The 27,660-nt window shown below is 43.1% G+C and overlaps 1 protein-coding gene across 4 annotated transcripts in view; it reads right to left on the minus strand.

Annotated features, from left to right (window-relative positions):
- BLNK (B cell linker) overlaps positions 1 to 19,452 on the minus strand; it is a 91,191-nt gene extending 71,739 nt beyond the window's left edge. For 3 of the 4 annotated variants that reach the window (XM_005225502.5, XM_005225501.5, XM_005225500.5), the window contains exon 1: positions 19,198 to 19,404. In XM_005225502.5, the coding sequence (XP_005225559.1) occupies positions 19,198 to 19,244 (47 nt within the window). In that variant the 5' untranslated portion in view covers positions 19,245 to 19,404. 4 annotated transcript variants of the gene reach the window in all.
- Positions 19,453 to 27,660: the final 8,208 nt, after the last annotated feature.

Here is a 27,660-nt window from a genome sequence, read left to right on the forward strand (position 1 = left end):
AGATAGGAGGTGTAGGAGTAGAGAGGAAGTGAGATTGAGAGACAGATGGAAATGGATTGATTAGGAAGAAACTGAATAATTTCAAGTGGGGAGCAGAGGGCACTCTAGTTGTAAGCCAGCTATAACCAAGTGGAATGTCTTTACCCCACTTAATGCCTAACTGGATTGAAGGGCAAAATGAACTGGAGTGAAGGATCCTATCAGAGGTTCCTGAAGAGTGGGACACAGGCAGAGTAATAGGGAGCCAGAGGCTGATTTGCATAACTGACTTTGCTGTAGGTGTAAATAGTCACATGTAAATTGTTGCAAAAAAGTTTGATGTAATTTTTTCAATTATTCAGCTAGGTAGTTGATGCTTCTTGGCATTTCATAATTACTTTTAATTATAGCAGTTCATGGGATCACAAAAAGTCAGACACGACTGAGCGACTGAACTGATAGATTATTAAAATAATTATAATCTATAATTTTAGCAAATGGTTGAATTTTTTCACAAACTACATGTTTTGTGTTTAAATTTTTTTCCTCCCTCTGCATCTCATTCACTCAAATCCTGCCATCCACAGACCGCTCAGTTTCAGCTGCCAACCTTGTTACGTGGTACAAGTCGGCATCCCCCAGACCAAGAAGATGTGGTGATGCCCTCAGCTCCCTTTATCAACTCTTCACACACGGTCTGGTGCACAGCTTTTGCTGCCTTCTTTAGTATCTTCTGCTCCATTCTGGAGCACTTTTTGTCCTCTAGCACAACTTGGAGGATATGCAATAGCAAAGAAATGTGCAACTGGACTGTTTCAGGAGAAGATGCTCTTGAGTTGAACGACAGTTGTTTCACTGTGATAAGCTGTGTGGGGGTGAAAATAGGTAAGGCATAAAGTAGCTGCACTTTGATTATCCCTTTCAGAGATATCCTTGCAAGGCTAGGAGAAGGATAATGGGATCTCAGTGTTCTCATCTTTTAAAGTTGTGAAGAGATAGCCATGCTTATGTTAACAAAATACAATGAAGGACAAAGCTTATCTACACGTATCTACATTTTAAAACAGCATTAATATGTTATTTTTAAGCAGTATGACATTTTCACACTCAAAATAGTGAGCAGGTCATATAAATAATTATTATTCCCTATATAAACCAAGTTGAATATTATATTCTCTCCTTTCCTGTTGTTTTAAATTTTTTTTCAAGCTTTTGGGTTAATATCAATAAATTTAGCTATTTACCAACACACTGGAGTACTGTGGCCCTGACTGAACCAGGATCTCATTTAGATCCCATGATGTCTTGAGAGAGGAAAGATCATTGTTTGAAAGTTACGAGCAGTTTTTTGTCTTCAAAGAAGAGTTTAGAGGCTTTAGAATCTGGCAGACCAGTGGTTCTCACAATAAACTGCACCAGAATCACCCAGAGTTCCTTGGAAACCCAGAGTTCCCCTCCAACCCCTGGGGTTTCTGATTGGGCAGGTCTGTGGTGGGGCTGGAGAATTTGCATTTCCTACAGGTCCCCAGGTGGCGCTGACTCTACCTGTCGGGAGCCCACCCTTTGAGCACCACTGTGATTGTTGTTGCTGTGATGATCATACCCTTTTCCACTGCAAACCTTTCAGTTGTGCCAAATAAAGCAAATACCTGCTTGCAGAAAATTAAAGTCCTCATTAACCCAAGTGTAGAGTTTCTGGCAGAGAAACTGATTGGTCAGTTGGGTAACCCAATCTGGACGCATGCTTTACTAGATGGTCACTTCTTTACGGGACTTGATTTTTCTCTGTGTGAATTTAGACTACCTGGTGCCTGTGTATTTTTGTTTATTTTATAGTCATATGCTTTTTTCTTGAACCATAGTTTGCAGCAGCTGCAGAGTGGAGATAAAGGGCCTATGTGCCCCTCACGCTGTGCAATAATCCAAAAGCTAGCAGACCTGCTCCCAGCAGAGAACCTGGCTGAGATGTTGCCATTCCTAATACGGTGCTCTAACATGGAAGAACATAGAATGTGGTGCTGTTAGGACTAAGACACAGCCATAGCCCCATCTGTGGGGGATGGGCAGCCTCACTGTCGCTCATCCTGCAGACTCCAGTCTAGAAACTGCAAGTGAGGGAAATGAGGATGTGGTAGACAGGTCTTGGGCTCTGGTATCAGGATGTCTCCTGTCTTCTTTGGGCCTCCTGGTTGCTGGTCCCTCGACTACAGGTTGAGTTGACTCCTAGAAGCACTCATTCTCACCATGCAGAAGCGAGCTGGCATTTGAAGTGTTCTCTGGCTGGGAGCAAAGCAGAGAGAGCCTGAGGTAGGGTCCAGGCTACTGAGTGAAGCCTTGACTAGTAACAAAAATAAATCATTCTTTGTGATGTACTTCCCTTTTCTTATTCCTCAAACTTCAGTGAAGTTTTTTTACACATTCATAACTCTCTTAGGACTGTGAGGAAATAAGGGATGGGTCTGTGGCCAGAGGTGGAAGGAGCCCAAGAAATCCAGATGGAACCTAGAGGATGCCATCTGCACCAGGATGGCTCCTAGGAGAGTGGTGAATGGATCTGGAGATAGGCGAGAGCCAGGGGGAAGATGTGGGAGGTACAAGCAGCCTGGGACTCCCAGAATCCCAGGGGCAGGGAGTCTGTAAAAGAGGGATAGGACTGGTGTAATTTGAATGGCAAAAGATAACCATTTTTCTTTTCTTTTTGGACTCAGAAGCAAATAGTGGCTGGTTGCATATGTTGCATAGTTTTTAATTTCTGATGATTTCTGATTAAAAATGTGATATATGTCAAAGAATTCAGTTTGAAAAGACTACCTAAGGTATGATTCCACCTGGAATTTGGAAAAGACAAAACCATAGAGACAGTAAAAAGATTAGTGGTTGTCAGGAGTTCAGGAAGAGGGAAGGAAAGATAAGTAGGTGAAACAGAGGATTTTTAGGACAGTGAAACCATTTTGTATGCCACTATAATGGCAGCTGTAAGCAATAGATGGTCATTGTAGAACGAGCTTGGATAGATATTCTCCAGACCGGAAGGTACTCCAGAATTGGTTTTTATTATTGCTGTTGTTGGCGGTTCTGGGGTGTTTTTTCGTTTGTTTTTGTTTTTTGGTAGTGGCAGGGATGGTTGACTGAAAATGCTCCCTAGCATGGCTGATTGGCATGGAAGGAGGGACTGGTGGGATGCAGAGCTCTACTAGAAGCAGGATGGGCATGAAGTTCACTGGAAAGGCAGTTGCATATGGCCAGACCATCAAAGAGTTCTCCAAGTAAAGTCATATTTCATTAATACCTTTCTAATAATTTTTGTTAAATATAGATGATTTGAAAGATGGTATCATCTGCAAGAAGTGCTTTCTTTAAAGTTTTGTAGAAAAAACCCAGAAAATATCTTGTTTTTAGCTCAGTGCACTCACAGAGAACCATGAGAAAGCAAACTTTATGATGTTTTTTCACTGTTTTTCGAGAAAAGGTGGACTGCAAAGCAATGTTTATCTGAGAAAATCCCTATTTAATCTGGATTTAGGAATGGATTAAAGAAGGTTTCATATTCAAGCAACTCTTCACAGACAAAAAGAACAAGGCAAATCCTTGCTCCTTCTTCATCCCCACATCCTAACCTCGAGCCCAGATCTGGAGCTTCATCCTTTCAGTATGCACAGGGCTGGTCCTTCTCCTGCAACCAAGATCCAAGCCTACAGCTTCCCCCTCACACCAGGAAAAAGCTGCCTCTGGCGCTGTGCCTCTCCAGTCCATGCTCTGAAGGCTTGTCAGGGTCTATTCAGCTCATGTTTCTAAAACCCAGCTTTCACCAGGCTGCTCTCTCTTCTAGGGCCTACAGCAGTTCTCCAGTGTCTGCTGAACCAAGCCTGGCTTTTTGTCTTGACCGAGAGTTATTCAGCCTCTCTCTGAACTGCCCAGATGACTGCCTGTGAATTATCTACATCTACTCGGTTGGGTACTCTTAGGACATCTATCTGTGCTCTCCTCACAACTGGCCTGGTATCTCCATCTTATATGTTTCTAAGACCAATTTGGAGTAGAAATCTCTAATGCTTTCTTTGGTGTATATATATAGAGGCAAAAAAAAAAAAAAATCCAGTCTCTGACCACTTCATACTATGAACAGATTTTTTAAAATGCAGTGATCATCACTAGGTCTGCTTAGCTGACTTCCTCCTTTTTCAGGAGTTTTAATGATCTCACTTATTGACTCAGGACTTATTTTTAAGATGCTACTAGTCACTTTATGGTATATTTTGTTATTAAATTTAATAAGTAATTAAATAATCTGGTGTTCTTGAAATTTCCAACTTTTTTTTCACTTTTTCTCTGACTATTCATCTCCTATCACTAGTTATATCAATTCATATTTAGACAAATTTTACCCTTCTCTTTACCCTCCTGTTCACTCCTACAGCTACAGCCACTGTGATCTCAGGATGATAGACTACGCCAGTGCTCCAACCCATCTTTTCTTAAAAAAAAACTTTTAATTTTATATTCAAGTATAGTTGATAAACAATTCTGTGCTAGGTTCAGGTGTACAGCAAAGCAACTCAGTTATACACATGTATCTACTCCCTTTCAAATTCTCCTTCCATTCAGATTGCCACACAATATTGATCAGTGTTCCCTATGCTACACAGTAGGTCCCTGTCAGTCATCCACTTTAAATATAGCAGTGTGTACATGTCAATCCCAAACCCCCTATTTGTCCCCCCCCTCGCCTGTCTCCCCTGCCATCACAAGTTCACTCTCCCAAGTTTATGAGTCCATTTCTGTTTTGTAAATAAGTTCATTTGCATCATTTTTTCTTAGATCCCTCATATAAGCAATATCACATGATATGTCTCTCTCTGTGTCTGACTTCACTCAGTATGGCAAACTCTAGGGCCATCCATGCTGCTGCAAGTGGGCATTATTTCATTCATCTTATGGCTGAGTAACAGTCCATTGTATATATGTACCCCATCTTCTCTATCCATTCCTCTGTGTTCCCCCATCTTGTCTCCTTCCCTTTAGCCTCTCCCCTTCTTCGGGTTCATTTTCCTAAATTGCTCCTTTTATCATGTCGCTCCACTCATGGATAGTCATTGCTGTCTCCCAGTTTCTTGCAGGATAAGGTACAAACTCATTATCTTGGCAATCAAAGGTCTTCAAAATTTGGATACAACTAAACGTTTTAGGGGCTTCCCTGATGGCTCAGATGGTAAAAAATCTGCCTACAGTGCAGGAGACTCAGGTTCGATGCGTGGGTGGGGAAGATTCCCTGGAGAAAGGAATGGCAACCCACTCCAGTATTTTTGCCTTGAGAATCCCATGGACAGAGGAGCCTGGTGGGCTATAGTCCAAGGTGTCACAAAAAGTTGGGCACAATTTAGTGACTAAACAACAACTGACTTGAGGGCAGGGTCTTCCCCTTAAAATTTAATCTTATTTGTTTTATGCAAGACGTGTATTTGTTTTGTTATTCCACAGTATTCAGTGAGCAAACCAAGCAAGGCGCATGTGGATTCAGAGCTGCTATGACACAAGCCCTGCCTCTGGTGATGTAGGAGGAAGGTCCCTTCTGCCACCATGTCACACGACAGAAACATCTGACCTGTGTCAGACCGAAGGGCAGAGAGAGACAGATGGGGCGGGAGGTGGGAGGTGCAGGTTGGGGGGGGGCATCTCTAATTCACACAAAATAATTTCCCTTTGGATAATTTCTGTCTCAAAACTGAAGTCTGTGGCTGCTGACGGTCATTTTGAAACAGAATGCCGCTTTTGAGTGACTGTTCTGTTTTTGCACTCAGCAGCCCTGGTCCTCGCACTAGCGTCCCTCCTCCCCACAGCCTGGCCCAGCTTCCTCCGGGCCAGCCTTCCTGTGGCATTACTGGTGTTATATTTAGATTTGCGAATTCAGCAACCGAAGTCCCTTCCTTCTGGAGACGGTCCGTGGTGAAGCTGGCACAGAAGTTTTGGCAAGTCCTTTCTACCATAGGATACCTCAAGATGCTCCTGAGAGTAAGGTCTCCCCCAGCCCCATTCACAGACGCAGAGACAAGGCCCAGGAGACCCCAGTGCTGGGTTCAGACCACACAGCTCCAAAACTCCAAGTTTTGCCTGTCATCAAGGTAGTCACAGAAGTCTGATGGTGAGAGAGACTTTAGGAATATCCTGGGTCAACCTCCTCTTGGAAGGGAGGACATTAAATTCCAAAGAAATTCTGCCATTGTCCCCAGATTAATTTTGAGGATTCCCCCAGCTCTTTCCCTCACATGCCGCTCCATCCTTTCCGCATGTGGTCCAAGTTTCCTGTTCAAGAACCAGCCTTTCCACAGCAGGGATGTGCCCTCCAGTTTATACCGCAGCCCAGAGCTATGCTTACAAGTCCAGGCCCAGAGAGCCAGGCCAGTGGTCAAATGGATACTCAGTGGCACTGCAGTGAATGCCCGCACTCACTGAGCATGTATTGTGTGCCAGGTCCTTTGCGTGTATTATCTCATCTAGCCCTCACAGCCTGGTGATATAGGTCCTATTGTTATCCCATTTAAAAAATAACCACATAACATTAAATTTATGGTAACTAGTGTTAAGTGAGTGTACAGTCAGTAGTGTATTCACATACACATTGCATCTTCACATTGTTGTGATTATCTCAACTTTTATAGTGAGGAAATACTTGCTCAGAGAAGCAACTTGCCCCAGGTCCTACAACTAGTGAACAACAGAGCTGGGATTAGAAATCAGGCCATCCGACTCCAGAACCCATGCTCTCAACCATCCCTGCGTGACGTGTGCTTCTTTGTCTCAGCTTGGCCCCTCACCAGGGTGGATGGCCAGCTTCAGCATGTGCCCCTTTGGGCACCTTCCTCTCTGTTCCTGGAGAAGGCATCCAGTTCCTCCCCCAGCCAAGGGGTGTTTACTGAGGACACGTGCTCCCACTGCTGCCCTGCTACAAGTCTTCCCTGCTCAACTTGTTGCTGGAAGACTGCATGGGCTCTGCAGGGCTTGTTTCGGTCTTTAGGGAGGGGCAAAGAAGAAAGAGGAAGGGACAGAAGGCAGGGGGAGGGAGAAACAGAGAGGGCAGCACACGCAGCTGGCAGGAAGGAATATGGCAAGGGCTCTCAGGTGCAGACCGTGCTCGGAAGTAGAGTGCCTGGGCTCAGCCGCAAGGAGACCTGGGTACCTATCCCCGTGCGCCCGTCTCATCACCCTAGTCCGAAAGGCCACTTAAGAGTCCTGGAGTGGGGGCATCTGTGCACCTTCTATGTGAGCATCTCACGGCCTGGGTTGTCTCACTAACCACCTAGGAACCAGAGAAAGTAATTTGCAAGTTTCTCCATACACTACCATTTCTTTTTTCCCACTGAGATCTGCAAATACTTTGTGGTTGTCTTTGACGTGTCTAGACGGCGGATCTCGGTTATAAGCAGACAGAAATTGGGCTGACTTGGCACAACCAGGAATAAAGAGGATCCTAATACCCTGAGTCCTTTCCAAAAAAAAACCTCCTGGTGCACTTTACCCTATCAGAGGCAGTTAGGCAGGAGACACACTGCCCTGACATGGATGAGATGACAGGAAAGTAGGTTGAATTCGCTGTACAGAGGTCCTAGGAGATTTGTCCCTTGATGTGACAGCAGAAGTGTCAGGCTCTCGGCTCCTTGATTTTAAGGGTCTGTAGGGATGTAGCACTTTCCTTCATCTCTCTGGTGCTGGCTCTCACTCACCCACATAGCATGGAGGACCTGGGGTAAAGGGAAACTTCTTCCTAGAATATGTGGAAACAGGTTGTGGAAAGCAAAAAAATTCAAGAAGGCACTTGGGTTTGGAAGAGCCCCTGGAGGTCATGTTATCTAACCCCGTCACTGTGCAGGGCTCTGATTTGTTTCTTGTTCTAACCAGGTGCTGACAGCTGGAATTTTGTGATGTTTACAGTCTTTCTTCTAACAGCATGAAAATTATTGTGTAAAGCAGATGATTCTCAAATTTGTAAGACTGCATGACAAGTAATTCTAATCATTTTCAGAAAATTCTGAAAATGTAATTCTGGAAAAGGGGCGTGTTTAAAAGAAAAAATTAACCTTATTGGGGGGAAAATTGAACCTTGGCTGTGTCTACATGTTACACCCCACTTGTCTGAGCAATCATTTCTATAACAAAAAACAAAGATATTTTCAGGGAGTAAATTTTCAAGGAGTGATATTGCAAGAATGGTATTTCTGATACATAAAAAAAAAATTGCCTCAAGCTCATCATTTCTTTGGAATCTGAGTGAAAAAAGTATTGGAAAATATCATATGTAGAGATTAAAGTGGAAGGAAGCATTGTCATTCTTAAATGTTTACCCTACAGGAACATTTATTAATAATACATTTTTTGTGGTGGGGTGGCCACACTGCTCAGCTTGTGGGATCTTCGTTGCCTGACCGGGGAGGCTAACCCAGGCCCTCGGCAGTGAGAACGCTGAGTCTCACCACCAAACCGTCAGGGAATTCCCCAATAATACATTTTAAAAAAGTACTTTGACACAGTATCTAATTGGTCAAATGAAATGATCATGTATCCCCATAATATAATATTTTACAGTAAATATGCAAAATAATTTTATTACCAAAAATTCCTCATTCAACTATTTCAATATTCAACTTAGTGAATAGTAAGTAAATTTAGAAAATTCACAGTACTGTGCAATTACCACCACTGTCTCGTTGCAGAACAGTTCATCAACCCAAAAGGAAGCCTCAGACCCACTAAGTAGTTACTAGCAATTTTAAAGCAGATGTTTTTTCCCCTACTTTACTTTCGAGGCACACAAATAGCTTTTGTTTTAATCATGTTAAGAATTGTTTTCATCATTCATCAAATGAATTTGATTCAGTCACCTGGGATTGGTTGGATAACTGTGATAATCTGTTGATAGGATGATAATAGGAAATAAAAAAGTTTTCTGCTGTAAAAAGAGAACTTTGACCATGAACAGGGTGTAAGACAATTTAAGAAGCAAAATAGTCACATACATGTAGAGGGCTCAGTTTTCCAGTGATTTGCTGGTGGTGTTGTTGTTCAGTCACTCAGTCGTGTCCTACTCTTTGTGACCCCATGGACTGCAGCATGACGGGCTTCCCTGTCCTTCACGATCTCCTGTAGTTTGCGAAGACTCATGTCTGTTGAGTCACTAATGTTGTCCAATCATCTCGTCCTCTGTCATCCCCTTCTCCTGCCCTCAATCTTTCCCAGTGTCTGGGTCTTTTCCAGTGAGTCTGCTCTTTGCATCAGGTGGCCAAAGTATTGGAGCTTCAGCTTCAACATCAGTCCTTCCAATGAATATTCAAGACTGAGTTTCTTTAGGGTTGATTGGTTTGATCTCCTTGCAGTCCAAGGGACTCTCAAGAGTCTTCTCCAGCACAATTAAAAAGCATCAGTTCTTCAGCACTCAGCCTATTTTATGGTCCAACTCTCATACCTGCACATAACTAGTGGAAAAACCACTATATGGACTATATGGACCTTTGTCAGCAAAGTGATGTCTCTGCTTTTTAATACACTGTCTAGGTTTGTCATAGCTTTTCTCCCAAGGAGCAAGTGTCTTTTAATTTTGTGGTTGTGGTCAAATTTGCAGTGATTTTGGAGCCCAAGAAAATAAAATCTGCCACTGTTTCCACTTTTCCCCCATCTATTTGCCATGAAGTGATGGGATCGGATGCCATGATCTTCGTTTTTTGAGTGTTGAGTTTTAAGTCAGCTTTTCCACTCACCTCTTTTATCCTGCTCAAGAAGCTCTTTAGGGATCTTCCTGACCAGAGATCAAATCCCGTATTGCAGGCAGGTTCTTTACCATCTGAGCCACCAAGGTGTTTTCAGTTTGGTATTACATTTGCCATTTTCCTTTTTGAAAGTATGTTTTTCATGTTTGTATTTGAATCTACTGTAGTTGTTTGTGCTAAAAATGACTGTTTCCTTCCCACCTAGGATTGGGTATGGTCATTAATATGCCAAACATGTTTAAAAGGTTATTCTTCACCCTGCAGCTTTTTACGTTTTGAACCAAGTAAAGTTGTAAACAACAGCATAGTCAATGAGGGAGGACATTTCTTTCTGCCTTTGAGCTCAGCCCTCTAACCCTGTTGTCCAAGCACTTTAGTTATAGCCTCCCTCGATTTAGGTGTTGTCTCCCTCCTCTGACCTTTCTCACCTTCTTTTCACCACTTTCCTGAACAATGTTCCCTTCTTTCAACTAACAACCATAGATTGAGCCACATCTGTGTGGGAGACAGAAGAGCACAGCTTTCTGCCCCCACGATGAGCTGTTAGATTCTGGCCTGGGTGTTAGTGATGTCAAAGAGCTTAATGCCTGAACCTATTACAGTGATGTTTAATCTTGAGCCAGGACTCTAAGATACTGCTTTATCACAGAAGGAAGTCTCTCTAAAGACACAATTTGGGGCAACAGCAGAGCCCAGGCCAGGAGGGATTTGTGGGACATTCTCAGAACCCTTACTCTCTATTTAATACATTTACGGTTACAACACCCTTATTATGTTATATGGGCTTCCCAGGCAACTCAGTGGTAAAGAATCCATGTGCCAGTGCTAGAGATATAGCAGACATGGGTTGGATCCCTGGGTTGGGAAGATCCCTTGGAGGAGGAAAGAGCAACCCACTCCAGTATTCTTGTCTGGGAAATCCCATGGACAGAGAAGCCTGGCAGGCTACAGTCTGTGGGTTCAAAAAGAGTCAGACATGACTGTGCAACCGAACATGCATTATGTTATTTATTATTATTCTCATTTTCCTGAAAAGCTGAGGCTAAAAAGAATTAAGTAATCTTCTCAGAGACCAAGACCTATGGAGTACAGAGCAAGTAGTCAAACCTAGGTCTGCCTAATTCCAAAATTCAGCAAAAAAAACAAAACAAAACAAAAAAACCACCTTTCTGCAGCACTTCTTAATTATACCACATGGTCCTTTATACTTAGTCTATGCATAAGACCAACTCTGCTCTTTTTAATTATGACTCACTCTCAGATTACATGAACTGTTGTGAGAACATTCCTTGAAAAATATATAGTATCACAGGGTACCAGACATGCCTGCGTCAGTGTGAAATTCAAGTTTGGACTTGGAAGCATGTGATAGCATGAAATACTGACAGCAATATTCTGTAGGGCCTCATTGGGATTTCTGACTAGTAAATTACCTGCTTTTTAACTTAAAAAGAGTCTCGGAGAAACATAGAACACAGACTAAGCTAGAATGTTTTACTAGCCAGTAAATAACACAGAAAAAAGAAAAAAAAAAAAAGAGGTAGACATGGTCTGCTCTTCCTCCCTACTCACAGGCAAGCATGGAGGCATAGTTCTAGACTGGGCTTTGTCAGTGTGAGCTTATATAGGCAACATCACATCTCTGGGCATTTTACCTGAGGGAGTACAGAGATGGTTTCTCCATTTTACCTGCCAAGTAAACCTTTCTGATTTGGAGGCTGGGGAGAGGAGGGTATGAGGCTTCTCCACTGATGTTTGTGTCCTAACATATTGCAGGGGGAGCAGGTTCAGCCTAGGCAGCTCATGGAACTTGTGACCATCACTGGCTACATAATTTCCAGGGCCCATTGTAAAATGAAAATACAGGGCTCCTAGTTGAAAATCCAAGACTGCAACAGCAGAGCACTAAAGCAACCATGGGGGCTGTGAGACTGCATGGCACAGGCCTTGAAAACTCAGTGACCTCTGCTGCAGGTTCCCTTCAGGAAGGGTTGAAATCTGGTGGCAATCTAGGATGCCCAGGTAGCCTTCTGGGAGGCAGGGATGCCCTGGGAGTAACGAGCTTCTTTCTCAGGAAAGGGGCAGACAGGGAAGCACTTTTCATCTAGGACATGCAACATGTCCCTAAGCTGGCTTCCATGCTTTGCTGTGGAAATGAGCATTGGAACAGCCATGCTGGACTAAGGGACTACTTCCAATTTGGGGACCTAGGCCATGATGCTGTAAAAGGGTTGTGAATACACCCAAGTGGAAAATCAGTCTACAGATATAGCTGCTGATGGATGACCTTTCAGAAGGGAGATGAGGCAGGACAGGTAGGAGCAGGCAGGTTAGACCGGGAGGAGCAGCTTCGAGGGAGGAGCTGTTGGGAGCAGGTAGTCCCAACTGTAGCACTAAGTACCAGTGTGGGAAGGAAGACATAAGCCTGCCTGCCGAGGGGTGTAGAACTGGGGATGGGAGCACATGGCACAGAAAGAGGCTCAGCCCATAGCAGGAGGGGTGGTTCCCTGAGAGAGGGTGTCCACTGCAGGCCAGGTGACCTGTGTGCCAACGTCAGCTGCTTTCTTGCAATGTGCTAGGGACCCTTAAGGTCGGTGGGACCTGGTGGACAGCAAGCCAGGGTCACACTTCAGGGTTCACAGCTCCTTTGATCTTGAGGCAGGTCCTTGATGGGGGCTGGAATTCCACCAATCTGCAGGGGGGACCCATTTCTGGAACAACGAGTGTGCCATCCTCTTAACCTCTAATCGTGTGCTTGGTTCCTGTAGGCTAAGAAAGCCCAGCAAGTACATGGAATGAGAAAACTGAAGCTGTTACAGAGAGCTTAGATATCAACACCTAAAAGAGCAAAGAGAGATGCAAGGTCATTTTAAAGAAGCAGAATGATTCCAGGTCAGTTGAGATTTAAAGGACTGGCAAATCCAAATCACAAGGCAAGGCATGCAGTGTGTCTGACGGGGAGGCAGTGGTAGCCCCAGAGAGCACCAGCCCACAAAACCAGAGTCTACCTGATATTTGTCCTAGATCTCATGGGTTCCACTCAAGTTGCCCAGTCTACTTAAAGAGGTAGAAACAGAGTATTCCAAGGTTGACCTGATGTCTGGAAATCTTTTCCTGCTTTCATTTTTCTACTTAGGAGAGAACAATATATGCTTCAGTGATTCATGTAGTTCCTGGCATCTAGCTTTGTTTGACACTAAAAATTCTTTTTTCAAAAACAACTCATTGACATACAGACTCAAGAACTTCTGGACTTTCTGCTTGGCAACCACTGACCCAGATCATCCCAGACAGAGGAAAATCAGTCCAGCAAGCAGAGGCCACATCAATGGCAAAGATACTATTATATATTACATATTCTAAACTTCATATATTATATATAATTTATATATTATAATTTATAATATATAATTTCTATATTCTATATTCTAAACTTTAATACATTCTGCACTCTAAGTATATACAAGTGAATCTGTGCTTCTCATTCTACATAAATTTCATTCCACTTGATTTGAATCAGAGTTTTCCAACTATAGCACTGTTGACATTTTTGTGCCAGATAATACTTTGCTGTGAGGATTACTCTGCACAGCTCAGGATGTTCAAGTGTCCCTGGCATCTACCAACTACATGTGAGCAGCAACCCCATCCGATATGTGATTGTCAGATGTCCCCTGGAGGGCAAAATTGTCCCTGGTGGAGAGCCACTGATCTAAATGATGCAGCTATGTCTGGGGGAAGGGCAGGGTAAGACAGCTTCTATGGGGTTTATTAAAAAGCCAAAGAAAAGCCATCAAGTGTTTCAATTTCTCTATAATAAGGCATTACTTAATTTCTTTTTTTTTCCTTATTCATGTTCTTTAACAAGCCCAGATGCCTTGATGTCATCACAGGAGGGCAATAGTAAGATCTTCTTTGAAACTGCACCAAATAAGTAAATTCTTCACAGAACAGATGAGCTTAATCATCTGTGGGGAAAAACCAAGAGATTATAAATGTGTGCCTCAATATTTGGGTACCAGCCCAATCTCTTCCTATCCAGTGATGTAAGAGGCAGGGCTGGAATGTGATTGTGGCTCAGTTCTCGGAAACCTAATTAATTATATCGTAGCCCATTTGGGAACATATTCAAGAGGAAGGAACTGTTCAGCCACGGCACACATTGCTCAGATGATCATTGGATCCAGGAGAGAGGGCACCTTGAATTTGCAGACTCTGGTTTAGTGTTTTCCTGGCACAGCCCAGATGAGAGTGGGTGAGAAAGAGTACCTTGAGGTTTCCTAGCTGATGGTCCTGAAATCCACAAACACTAAGCAAATTTCTAATGTGGCTCCCATATAGCTTGCCCATGAGAAGAAAGAGACCTGTCTGAGAATTCCGTCCATTGGTAGGACACAAGTTAGTCCAGTTGAGCAGGTTCTCAGTAGAAATAATGCAGGTGAGCAGTGGGAAGAGAACAGGGAATCATACTTCCTGGCAAGTTTGTCTTATCTCTGACATTAGATGCTGTGCTTCCTCTGTGATCTCTCATATCAGCACCTCTGACCTAAAACTTATAAAGAATGATAAGAGCGATGTCCCAGACACACTTATATTCAGGCTGTGCTCTGTCCACCATGATGAGCCCCTGGGCATCTTCCTGCTCTGCTTGCCACTCCAGTTTAAAGGGGGTTGGATCTACTACCATGAGTAGGAAGAGACATAACAAACAGTCGCTTGTGAAGGGTGGGCTGAAGTACTGATTGTTGTGTTTACTTTTTCTTACTTGTTATACCGACCATATGACAAATATTCTGCGTACTTTAGCCCATGTCTTCAGAACACACCTGTGAGGAAGGTATCTCTAGTTTTATTTGACAGTTGAGGAAACTGAGGCTTAGAGAAGTTGAGTGATATCATCAGGACCCATAGCTAGTAGTTGGCAATTGGAACCCTTCCCTTTCGGGCACTGGTTGCTTTGTCCTTCTAAAATACATGATAGCTATCTTCTAGATCATGTATCTGGATGCTGTCTAGTTGAATCCTCTGACCCCAGTGTTCAGAGTTGGACACTTTTCAAAGAGTTTGTAAGAAAAGTGTTTGAAAGTATTTTGAAAACTATCTCAAATAAGTTGATCATTCCATCAGGACATAGTTCCTGAAGGTCATGGGATGAAATGGTAGCCTCAGAAGATGTAACATTTCAAGTATGGTTTTCATGCCTAAAGGACCACACAGCATTCAGAGCTGAGAGGGACTTTGAGAATAATCAGATCCAAACTTCTCATTTTGTGGCTAGGGGACACAGGGGTGATGAAGACCTATCCAGGAAGGGGTGGTAGAAAATGAAAGAAAAGGGCATGTATGGAAGTATCATGAAATAAAGACTGGAGGGTGTGGTAGGTGAGTGGAAGTACAGAGGGCAGGATGAATCAGACTTAGGGTTAATGGTGACACCATTGACAGAAACAGAGAGGGCCACAGAGGAAGCTAGTGACGGAAAGGTGAAAAGAAGATAAATTTGCTTCTGAAGAAGTGAACTGGAAAAGTTAAGTTACTGGAAACTCCAGTTAAGGATTCCAAGACCTGAGAAGAAAAGTCATGTCCCAGGATCTGTCAAATAGGATCTCCAAGTGAGAGCCCTCGTTGTGAGACCCAGACACCCATGACAGGGCTCTGTCATGCTTGACAGTTTATTAGCCATTTAGATGAAGGCAGAGAAAGGGTGTTTGTCACGTCTACAGTCCATGCAAAGCTAAATGCCACAGATGTCAGAATCAACAGGTAAAATAGCCAAAATAGCTAAAAAGAAGAACTGAAACTGACATGAAATTTATCAAGGATTCACGTAAAGTGCTCTTTTTCTGTTCAGAAAGTCAATCGCACACCTATAGAATTAATAAGAATAACAATAGAGGTACTAAATAACCACCATTTTTCCATTCAATAGGTATTGTGTGCCAGGATCTCTCTAATCCTTGCTGCAGCCCTTTGAGATTGGTGCTATTATTATCTCTATCTTTTTAGCTGAAGAAGCTGGGACCAGGAAGTTTAAGTACAGTTTCCTAAAGTCACACATATGTAATTTGACTGAAAAATACCATATTCTTACACCAATAAGATAAGGACTAGGGAGACGTGGCTTATCTGTGCCTGTGTCAAAGACTTTTCGCATTTGTAAAAATAAGTGAATATATATTTGTGGGGGCTAGAAAGGAAAATGCACAAGCACAGGTGGTGAGCCAAACTCAATGTTTTGTGCAGCCTGGATGGGAGGGGAGTTTGGGGGAGAATGGATACATGTGTCTGTATGGCTGAGTCCCTTTGCTGTCCACCTGAAATTATCACAACATTGTTAATTGGTTATATCCCAATAGAAAATAAAAAGTTAAAAAAAGTATATGTAAAACATAAAAATTCCTTCACAAACTAGTTTCACTAACTTGAAAGAAATATAGTCAGTGTGATTCAGGCTTGTAAATGTCAAAACGTTTACCCAGAACAGTAATATTTTTGTGAACAGGAATATTTACTGTGGAAGGATTGAGACTTCAGGTCTGAGGTGCTTTTCTGGTGGTATTGTTAGCTTATAAAATCCAGGGAAAATCATGGCTGAGAATCAACTATAAGATTTTGTAAGTTTTTGGATTCCCATGAACAGAGAAACCAACTTCATGTAGTACCTCAAGGGGAGAAAAAAATCAAAAATCTGTGCTCACACATTTCTGTGGTCACGTATAGCGGAGCCACTTCGCTTTTTTCAACTCTTCAGTAGTAGGAACTCAGCCTTGACTATTCATCCCCAGCTGTCCATATAAGAAGGTCCATCTGGAACCTTCTCATTCTCCTTCATTTTGAGACTCTCCTCTTTCCTTCCAATCTGTCCTGCCCTCCTTTCCTGATTGATTCTGCTTTTCCTTCCTCCTGGTCACTCCTTCTGCCTCTAATCTCTTTTCAGCCCTAGATCAAGGTCATCCCTTTTACACTCCCTCCACCCCAGAAGGACACTCACTATCTCTCTACTTTTCTGGCTAATGATTTAAGCAAAGTATGTTTAAGTGTTGATAAACCTAAGAGTATGAACTCCGCTCTTCACTTATACTGTTATTCAATGCCAAATAATTGCACGGTTGTCAATCTTCTGAAGTGATATTAACCAGTCAAGACAGAGGATGCGAACCAAAAGGATCAAGAATTCGTTTACCTACGCCTGGCCATCCCATCTAATTACAGCAAGTATTTGAAATGGTGCTTCAGGTTCGTTGTGTTTACAATTTCCTTTCTTTGAAAAGTTCCACATCAACAGTGCACACTTTATCAGAACAGGTCAGTTCTGTAAAAACAACTCAGTCACCAGGTAGGGGGAAAAAAGTTACTTCCGCCTGAGCAGATGGATGTAGGATATGATTATCCACAATACAGTTTCAGCTTTCCACCCTCCCATCTGTGGTTGCATGTTGTCTCTTGATAGCTCTGTGACAAAGCTGGACTTCGTCCCTGAGGGAGCAATTATAAAGTGATTTAGGTTCTATTGCCCTCCTTTATTTTAAATCTTATCTGGATTTCCTGAAGGAAGTTCTAAAACTTGGTACAGTCCTAAGTGATGGAATATCCTTGAAAAGGACCTTCTAAACCTTCTTGTTCCTTTGGGAGAAACCCTCAGAGTTTCTTGGTCATGTCCTTCCTTCTCTCTCCCTTCTCACTGCTCTGTCCCAAGGCCAGGCCTGCAGCATTAGAGGCTTGGGTTACTTAGCTGTCCCCCTCTCACTGAGCATCCTTGACAACCTCCCTTAAGCCTGTTGGCATGACACCTGTAACAGTGTAAACTGTTCTCCAGCTCTGTGCGGCCAGAGCCCTCACAATCCTTTGTGATATGGCTGCACCCCACGTGTCTAACCTCATCAGGAGCTTCTGGTCCCACATGCCTACTCTACAGCCTGTGTTGGTAAGGAAGTCCTCACCATCCTACAAACGGACCTACTCAAGTCCAGCTCCAAGCGTCCAGTCCCCCGACTTCTTTTTATCTTATGTGCCTCTCAAAGACTAGCTCTTTATTTATTTTGTTTTATTGAGGTAACATTGGTTTATAATATTATGTAAGTTTCACATTTACAACCTTATCTTTCCTACTTCTATATACATCATAGTGTGCTCACTGCCAAAAATTTAGTTTCCATCCGTCACCATACACTTGACTTCTTTTACCCGTTTCAGCCCCCCACCCCGTCCCCTGCTCCTTCCCTTCTGGCAACCACTACTTGGCTCTCCATATTTATATGTTCATTTTTATTTGGTTTGGTTTGTTCATTTACTTTGACAAAGCCTAATGCTTGATGCATCTTCTCTGTTAAAACATCTCTGGCTACTCCGATTCATTTCTTACACCCACTGAGTCACTTACTACTTGCACTATTTTATCTGCCCCCTCCCATGATGGTGTAGCAATATGAGACCAAGGGCAAGACTTTCTTGTCTCCCATTAGGGCCGATCATACAGCAGCACTTACCAACATGCCCTTAAAGGGACCGACTGCAGCCATGCTGCCTCCTGATTCTAGACCAGCAGTTCGTTTCAAACTATCATTTACCAAGGGCCTACCAGGTATATAACCCATATTATAACTGTCAAGGACTGTCCCTTGGCCATTCCCAGGCTAGCTGCCCTTAAATTCTGTCTCAACAACCTTAATTCTGTAGCTCCTTATCATTTATGATAACTTCCTTGCTACACGTGTCACAACAACCCATGAAAAAATGAAGTTCAAATGGTAGCTGAAATATAAAACACTCATTGAACACCTAAAAGTTCCCGTGTCCAAAAGTCTTGGTATTGTTAAATGCGACAAAAAGAAAATCTTCAAAATAAAAATTTGGAAAGTCTTTTTTTTTTTTTTTCCATAGCTCAGAGGAGTTTCTTGATTCTTGCCCCTTTGGTCACGTCTGGTTTATTTATTCTTCCTAAGTGGTTTATTTAATCTTTTTATAGATAATTGTTGCACTGACATGAAGGCACTTGAAAAATAGATCTAATCTCCCCCCAAACACTTGTGATATACAGCCACAAAATAAATGAGATAGTAAAACTATAATGAATACAAATCATTACAACAATCTTTAGCATTAAATAGAAATCCACAATGAAAACTTTCAGTACTCAGATTAAATCAAACTTTTTTAAAAAAAAGCTTGTGTTTAAAGTCTCCAAGCTGACCACTGGTAGAATCTAAGCCCTTGGCTTTTCTTTTTTTATTGTCTCTTCAAAACTTTACATTTTAATCCACCACTGGCAAAGCCAGCTAAAATAAGCCCACTTGTTCCTACACATTTCTTTAAAAACACAGTGCACTTCCCTATAGCAATTGACACTCGGCTTTCTTAGAACAAGCAAAGTATCCCAGCATTTCAGTATTTCTGATATGCTGTAAAATCATTGAAAAAAAAAAGGAGAAGAAGAAGGAAAAGTATTGGATGGCAAAAATCTTACCTCAACTTCTGACTGGCGGGGACAGTTATTTTATTAAGCTTATCCATTCTTTTTGTAACTATACAAGTCACAAATCACTGTCCAGTGGTCACGTCAGCAGTCTCTGGCCGTCCTCGGGAGTAGCATGGTAAGCCTGTGATCGCAAGGGTCCCAGACACTTGAGTCTGATTTCTGAGAGTGCAGGCTGCTGGCAAACACCTCTGTACTAGGGAGAAGTAAAACTTGCTCAAGCACATAGTCAAGTTTCATGTTTCTACATAATCATGTGATCTGGGTAGCCAGCCAGCTTGGCTGATTACTCTACATTGTGTAAACTTTAATAGTGAAACCTATTGGACATGCAAATTGCCTTTGAGCTGCTTTCTTTTATAACCAGATTTGTAACCAGGTCAGGGCAAGCTTCTGACTGGTCACTACTTCCTGTTGTCCTGAACACAGATAGCCCTTGTTTTCAGCAGGTGTCATGCTGTCCCCTTCCTGGGCTCAAGGAAAAGCAGAATAATCATTTCCATCTGAAAGTCTCTTTGGGACTTCCTGCTCATTTGCCTGAAGTCGTGGATAAGCTTTTCCACTTAAAGGATCATTCTACGAAAATGGCATTTTTGTGCAGTTTCTCTTCGCTCTGCTCCCCCACATATTTTAAAATAAATATCAAGTGGTAACAGTTTACTTCAAGACTTAGAATTTAGTTATCCTGAAGATCTACGTAAAATGGGAAGACAATTCTCCAGGTATGGTCATTAGGGACAGAGACAGGAGATCTGGGAAAGGGGAGAGGTTGTCCACCGTACAGTGTGGGCACCTTATCAGATTGATGGTGTCGGGAGGTGTGCTGACATCCAGATGCTATCAAACAAAATCAAGTCAGCTGAGAACAAATCTAACAACCTCCCAACAAGGCTATTCTGACATTAGGCCACTGGGAGGTCCCCTGAAGGGCAGGTGCCACTTTCCTCACTGCCTTTGTCCCCTCCTGCCCTCATCCCCTGCTCACTTTCAGCCCCTTACCAGACCCAGTGATGGCCAGACATGGGAGCAGTAGGGGTACCCCGGAACGGTGGGGGGAAACACACGTGCATGGGCTGAACCCATCCCAAGGGGTCCACTTCCCTCCTGGAAGACTTGACAGTTCTTTTTTTACCTCTTCTGAAACTTTCGAACGTGTCTGTTCAAAGAGCAGGAGGCAGTTTCGTGTCAGGGAGGAAGAAAATGAGAAAGACGTTCCCTTTGTACCTGGACACTCTTCCCTGTCTCCAGCAGGAATGCTCTGCTCATCTTTACGAAGTTGGCATATGTTTCCCACATGTATCCAGGTAACCAGTCCTCTCCTGGGCCTGAAGAACACACAGAAAGGGCCGAGCAGAGCGATCCCTGTTACCTCCCTTGTTACAGACCCAAGGTCTGGCTGAAGATAGAGGGAGAAAAGGGAGGAAGAGGCAAAAAACAAGAGAGCTGGAGGAAAAGGGCGGGGCGCGGGGGGCGGGGCGGGAGGAAGAGGCAGAAGAGGGGAAAAAAGAGAAGGAGGACGGTGAGGCAGCAGTGGCAGTGGGAAGTGGACGTGGTAGATGGATCCGTTTCCTCCCGTGCTGCTTCTTTGTCCACACAGAGGTTCTGTATTTCTCCAGGTAAATCTTGATTGTTCGCATTCATGTACTGCCTCTGGATTTCTAGCTCAACCCGATGGTCAGGAGCAGAGTCCTCAGGGCTATTGAAGGGTGGGGCCCTTCTGCCCAGCCAAACTATGGAATTCGCCAGGCTAGTAAGAGAGCACATCATCTTTCATGAGAAAAATATAAATGCTTGACTCATCCAATTGTTTATTTCCCCCCAAATGCAGCTCAGTTTTCTTGCAGTGTATCTCAGAGGAGTTCTGGATCTTCGTCCCTCCTCTCCTCACAGTTCTTAACTGAAAGGAACCAGTAGACCAGGAGGGTGAAGGCACGTAGAATGTCATCAGGATCAGGGAAAATGAGCTCCACTGAATGGGATGGTAATCGTCTTGTTCCTTCTCTGTTACTGTAAAGTGCACTCCATGGGCTGCTTTGCTCTCAACCAACAACTCTGTTCAGCACCTGGGCTGGCAACTTATTTCCCCAGAGAAGAAGACCAAGGGCAAGAGTTACACTTCTGCTTTTTCTTTTTACAGCCACTTGTCTTTCTTCTTTTTACTGTGTCTAGTCTGACATGATAAAAATGAGAGTCTGCTTTTCCAGACTGGACATTTTATCCCATGTGGTATGTAGCGTGATAACCATGATGTTCCAAACTGGCAGAACTGCTGTGCGGCTACAATCAGCTTCCCATGAATGTCAATGCAAGCATGGAAATGGAAGACACCAGATCTTAGCTGGTAACTTGTGAACAGAATGAGACCACACGACATGGTTTCTTTCCATAGCACGTGGAGATCGACAAAGCATGATAAACATTCAGTCTCGATCTACACAGCACAGTGAACATGAAAATTAATTAATTACTATTAATAGATGAAAATGGATAGTACCAACCTTAAAGAAAATTTGGAACTCCTATACATTGTGGATAAAAATATAACTAGGTACGATCACTTTGGAAATAGCTTAGTATCAGCTAATACATTTGATGGGATACATACCAATGACCAGCAGGAGGTCATGACATAGCACTGTGTCAGAACACTCAAAGTATACCATGTACGCCAAGGTCATATGCAAGAATTGTCACTGAAACACCCTTTCTAATGGAAAATGAAGCAACACTAGGAACAACTCAATTGCCCATCAACAAGAAAATGAATAAATTAATTGTGGCATATTCATGCAATTCAATGGTGAAAATGAGTGAACTAAAATTGATCAGCATGGACAAATAACAAAAATAACCTGAGCAATAAAGGCAAGTTAAAGAAGATCATACACCATGATTCCAGTTATGTTAAGGTCTGTTTGTGTTTGAGCTTGGTCATATCTGACTCTTTGCAACTCCATGGGCTGTAGCCCCCCAGGCTCCTCCAAACATGGAATTTTCCAGGCAAGAATACTTGAGTGGGTTGTCATTTCCTACTCCAGAGGATCTTCCCAACCCAGGGATTGAAACTACGTCACCTATGTCTTCTACATTGCAGGCGGTTCTTTACCCACTGAGTATATTAAGGTTCAATTCAGTTCAGTTAAGTCACTCAATTGTGTCTGACTCTTTGCGACCCCTGGGACTGCAGCACACCAGGCTTCCCTGTCCATCACCAATTCCCAGAGCTTGCTCAAACTCATGTTCATTGAGTCAGAGATGCCATCCCACTGCAGTTCAAAAGCAAGCATTCTTCAGCACTCAGCTTTCTTTATAGTCCAACTCTCACATCCATACATGACTACTGGAAAAACCATAACTTTGACTAGACGGACCTTTGTTGGCAGAGTAATGTCTCAGCTTTTAAATATGCTGTCTAGGTTGCTCATAGCTTATCTTCCAAGGAGCAAGGTTAAAGACATGTAAAACTAATTTATTACTTAGGACATAAATGGTCAAACCAAGGGAAGGAATGATAAATGTAAAATTCAGGTGAATGGTTACCAGGAGTAGAATCGGAGTGAAGGGATACACAGGATTTCAAAGGCAATGGTAGTGTTCTATTTCTTAAGTTGCATGGTGGGTCTATAGGTACTTGTTGTAGGTATTAAATATTTAACAAAAATATGTAAATTAACATCTGCTCTAGAGCTATGGGGCAAAGCCAAGACAAACACCCCCCTCCCCAAGTCTCAGTTAGCCCTGTGAGATGGTGAGGTTTGAGAACAAGAAGATATTAATACTGGAGTTTGGGGATGAGATCGACCAGCACTGGTTTCTCTTGGGCTCCTTTCCATGCCTACAAAGGTCCATATAGTCAAAGTTATGGTTTTTCCAGTAGTTATGTATGGATATGAGAGCTGGGCAATAAAAAAGGCTGAGCATCAAATAATTAATGCTTTCAAATTGTGGTGCTGGAGAAGTCTCTTGAGAGTCCCTTGGATGGCATAGAGATCAAATCAGTCAATCCTAAAAGAAAGAACCATGAATATTCATTGGAAGGACTGATGCTGAAGCTGAAGTTCCAATACTTTGGCCACCTATTGAGAAGAGCCAACTCATTGGAAGAGACCCTGATGCTGAGAAAGGTTGAAGGAAGAAGGAGAAGGGGATGATAGAGGATAAGATGGTTGGGTGGCATCATTGACTCAATGGACATGAGTTTGAGCAAGCTCCCGGAGATGGTGAAGGACAAGGAAGCCTGGCGTGCTGCAGTCCATGGTGTCACAAAGAGTAGGACACAACTGAGAGACTGAACAACAAATTTTCCATGTATCCATTGATGACAACTCACAGCATGCTTCTCGGATGTTTTTTATGTCCCTGTACTATGACACCATTCATTTTACATGTGAAGAAACTGATTCATAGAGAGGTTAAGTAACTGACCCAAAGTACCACCATTCGTCAGTGCTGGGATTCAAACCTGGGCTTGTTTCCATAGTCTTATCTGACAATCACACAGTTTTGCCATCACAAGAGAGATCTGTGATTCAGCAGAAGGCCCTGCCCTGACATCGAGGTATCACCTTAACCATGACCTCAGGGGAATCATGTAATCTCCTCAACCTCAACTTCCATTTTTAGTGGATGAGAAAGGGTATTCAAGGAGGATTCAGACTCCTTCTGACTTGGCATTTGGACATGGGCCAATGTGTACAGAAATTGGTTTCCATCAGTGGAAATACTTTCATAGCTTCCAGAAGAGCTGCCTTTGATGCACTATGCTAGGTTGCTTCCCAAAGTGAGGCTAGTTGGTTGTGGCAGTTGACAGAGCCTTGGAAGTAGTCCAAGTCCTCACTGAAACTGGAAGGTCAGTCACGGTTCACTTCTTCTGGTCTGCCACCCACCTGCTGATGGCTTTTCCCCTGCCAGGGCTGGTTTAGGCAAATTGCCAAAGGAAGTAGGCAAGGTGTGGCATTGATATATGCAGTGTGGCTCTTTGGTTCTAATCATAACTATTCCCATGAAGATTAGCCCCACAACAACTCTATGAAAGGGGTACTACTGTGATTCATGATGTGAAGTCTGAGCCTCAGATAGGTGACAGCACTTACCTAAGGCCACTCAGTCTTCATGATCCATGAGCCAGGGCCTTTTAAGCCCCAAACCATTCACTTTCTTTCCCCTGTGCTGGCCCCCTTTCTTGGGGTAGGGTTGGGGAGGCTGTCATATAGGAACAGTGGCCCTGGTGGCTTTCTGACACCTGCAGCCTGAAGTGGCAGGAGTTTGCGGTTGGTCAGGCCCATGCCTCGTTAGTTGGCCAGCGCCAGTTAAGGGCCCAGATGGAGGAAGATCTGGGAGGAAGTTAGGGAGCCTGGGTAAACCACCAGCAAAAAATAACAGAAGAGGCCAGGTAAAGGCCAAGAGAAAATAGGAAGTGAGGCAGATGCTGCTCATGGTCTATCTGCTCTCCTTTGTGGGCAAGGGGCAGGAAGGGAGGAAGAGGGAAGGAGAGAGCACATCTGTGACTTGAACAAATGGGCAAAGGCTCTTTGAAGCTCGGGGCTTCTCTTTTGAGAGACAAATCAGTTCCTTATTTTATCTGTCCAATAAACTAAATATTCTTTTCAAATATTTATTTATTTGTTTTAGTTTTGCCTGTGCTGGATCTTCGTTGCTGTGTATGGGCTTTCTCTAGTTGTGGCTAGACTCTAGTTTCGTGCACGGGCTTCTCATTGCGGTGGCTTCTCTTCTTGCAGAGCACGAGCTGTAGAGCTCAGGCTTCAATAGTTGTGGCACACAAGCTTAGTTGCCTCCCGGCATGTGGAATCCTCCCAGACCAGGGATAGAACCCACGTCCCCTGCACTGGCAGGCAGATTTTTTACCCCTGGACCACCAGGGACGTCTTAAACTCAATATTCTGTATATCAAATTGCCTGGAGTGCAGTATCTGTTTTATGAGGGGAACAACTTAGAAGAAAACAGTCCAGTAATCAGTCCTAGTCCTCGGTCAGTTAGAGCAATACAATAGCCTGTTGTTAGGACAGACAACTCCTTGCCCGTGTCTCACCTTCACGTGCTCCCTTGCCTTCAGCCCACAGAGCCAGTCTGACAACAGGACTCTCCTTTGTAATCTTTCCACCTTCACCCTGCTCTCACTCCAACCTACATCCTCACCTGGATCACTGCTCAGCCTCCTGCTTCTTCTCTGTGGCAAGATGCACACTCACTCTCATTCCAGGCTATGTTTCCAACTGCTGACTCTTAAAAAAGGATTTCAGAGAGTTTTCATTTGTTTTAGAGCCAAGTATGAATGTCATTCATGCCTTGTCACTGAGTCTCACCTTGGGGATCCATCTTATTCCTGACTAATTCCCTGCACATGACCATCCTTTTGGGCAGACTGGTTCTCAAACATCCATTCTCCTCATCAGTCACATGGACCAGCCACCAGCCAGAAACTGCCATCCAAAGGCAAGGTGGGAGGCAGATATGTGGGGTCCTAGACAGTCAAGAGGTCAGGTCTTCCCTGTTAGTCAGAGCCATGAAGAAGCCAGAGAGCAGGCAAGGGTGGAGAGGATTTGTCCAAGGAATGGGTGCATCAGAGAAGTAGAAAGCCAAGATAAGGCTCAGAGCCTGCAGGGGTTGAGGTCCTGGATGCCAGGAGAAGTCCTTGATAACAGATGTGGGAACTATTGATTAGAATTTTCTATTACCTTTTATCTGAAGCTTGACTAGTCTCCTAATCTTCCTACCCAAACAGACTATCTAGATTCAGAGGGCCCCCAATAAAAGCAGACTTGAGCAAATGGGGAGACAGTTTATGTTCTCGCATAGAATGACTCAACGTCATGAATGCCATTAGGTCCAATTTAATGTATAAGTTTAATGTGATGCCGAGAAAAATAGCAAGATCCTCTTCTCCGACCATGCCAGAAGCAAGTAGACTCTACAGTTCTTCTGTCTATAAAAACAAGCAAAAATTGCCAAGGCATCTCTGACAAAGAAGATCAAGGGAGTGGAAGGAGACAGACTTTTCAGATTGAAAACACGCTATGCATGCGTGCGTGTATGCTAAGTTGCTTCAGTCAGTCAGTCAGTTCAGTCACTCAGTTATGTCGACTGAGACCCCATGGACTGCAGCAGTCCAGGCTTCCCTATCCATCGTCAACTCCCAAAGCTTACTCAAACTCATGTCCATCGAGTTGGTGATGCCCCCAACCATCTCATTCTCTGTCGTCCCCTTCTCCTCCTGCCTTCAATTTTTCCCAGCATCAGGGTATTTTCAGTCATGTCCAACTCTTTTGTGACCCCATGGACTGTAGCCCACCAGGCTCCTCTGTCCATGGGATTCTCCAGGCAAGAATACTGGAGTGGGTTGCCATGCCCTCCACCATGGGATCTTTCCTACCCAGGGATCAAACCCAAGTCTCTTGCATTTCCTGCATTAGCAGGCAGATTCTTTACCACTAGAGCTACCTGGGAAGCCTAAAGCATGCTATGAAGCCTCTCTAATAAAAATGGCATGGTATTTCTGCATGACCACTGGAACTAAAGAGAAAGTGTAGACACAAATAAGAAAAATGTAAGGGGATTAATTGTTATGAATGTGGCATACCTAATAAGAGAAAGCTAGACTTTTTAATAAGCAGGGCAATTGCAAAGCTACTTAGGAAAAAGATAAAACTTAGATTTATACCTCAAACCATTTGAAAAACTCCCAATGGATCAGAAATCTAACTATAAAAATAAAGCCATACCTGTACCAAAAGAAGACACTGTTAAATTTTTTTTATAACCATATCTATGACTTAAAATCCAGAAGCAATCAGAGAAGGATTAATAAATTTAACTAGAAAAGCATAAAGAACATTTTCATGTGGGAAGAAAGTATTATCAACAATATCAAAAGACAAAGGACAAATTGGGAATAAAGAATTGCCTCATGGGTCACAGATAAAAGATTAATCTCCCTAGTAGATAAAGACTTACTAAAAATTGAGATGGAAAAAAAGTGGGCAAAACCCAAGACCTTGAAAAGCCTTTAGATGGATGAAAAGATGCTTAATCCATCTCCTATTAAGAGGAAGTTTATAACCAGACCATATAGATGTTTACATATCAGATTTTAAAAGTCTGAAAGTCTGATGATAGGAGATTCTTAGGAAACAGGTGCTCTTTGCTAATAACATGTTACAATCTTCATGGAGGGGTACTGGGGATATCTAACTTTAAAATAGATGCATTGACCTTGTAACCCAGCAATCTCAATTTGAGGACCCTCTCCTGAAGGTACACGTTCACATACACATGTGTGCAACATCTACACAGAATTATTTATTTTAGTTTTATTTGCAGCAACCAAAATCAGAAAAGCCTAAATGCTTTAGAGTGGGGGACTGGTTAAATCAATTTTAGTTCATCCTTACAGCAGAGTTCTGTGAAGCCATAAAAATGGTGTGACCGCTGGACTA

Source organism: Bos taurus, chromosome 26, assembly GCF_002263795.3.
Source record: "Bos taurus isolate L1 Dominette 01449 registration number 42190680 breed Hereford chromosome 26, ARS-UCD2.0, whole genome shotgun sequence".
Classification (NCBI taxonomy): domain Eukaryota; kingdom Metazoa; phylum Chordata; class Mammalia; order Artiodactyla; family Bovidae; genus Bos; species Bos taurus.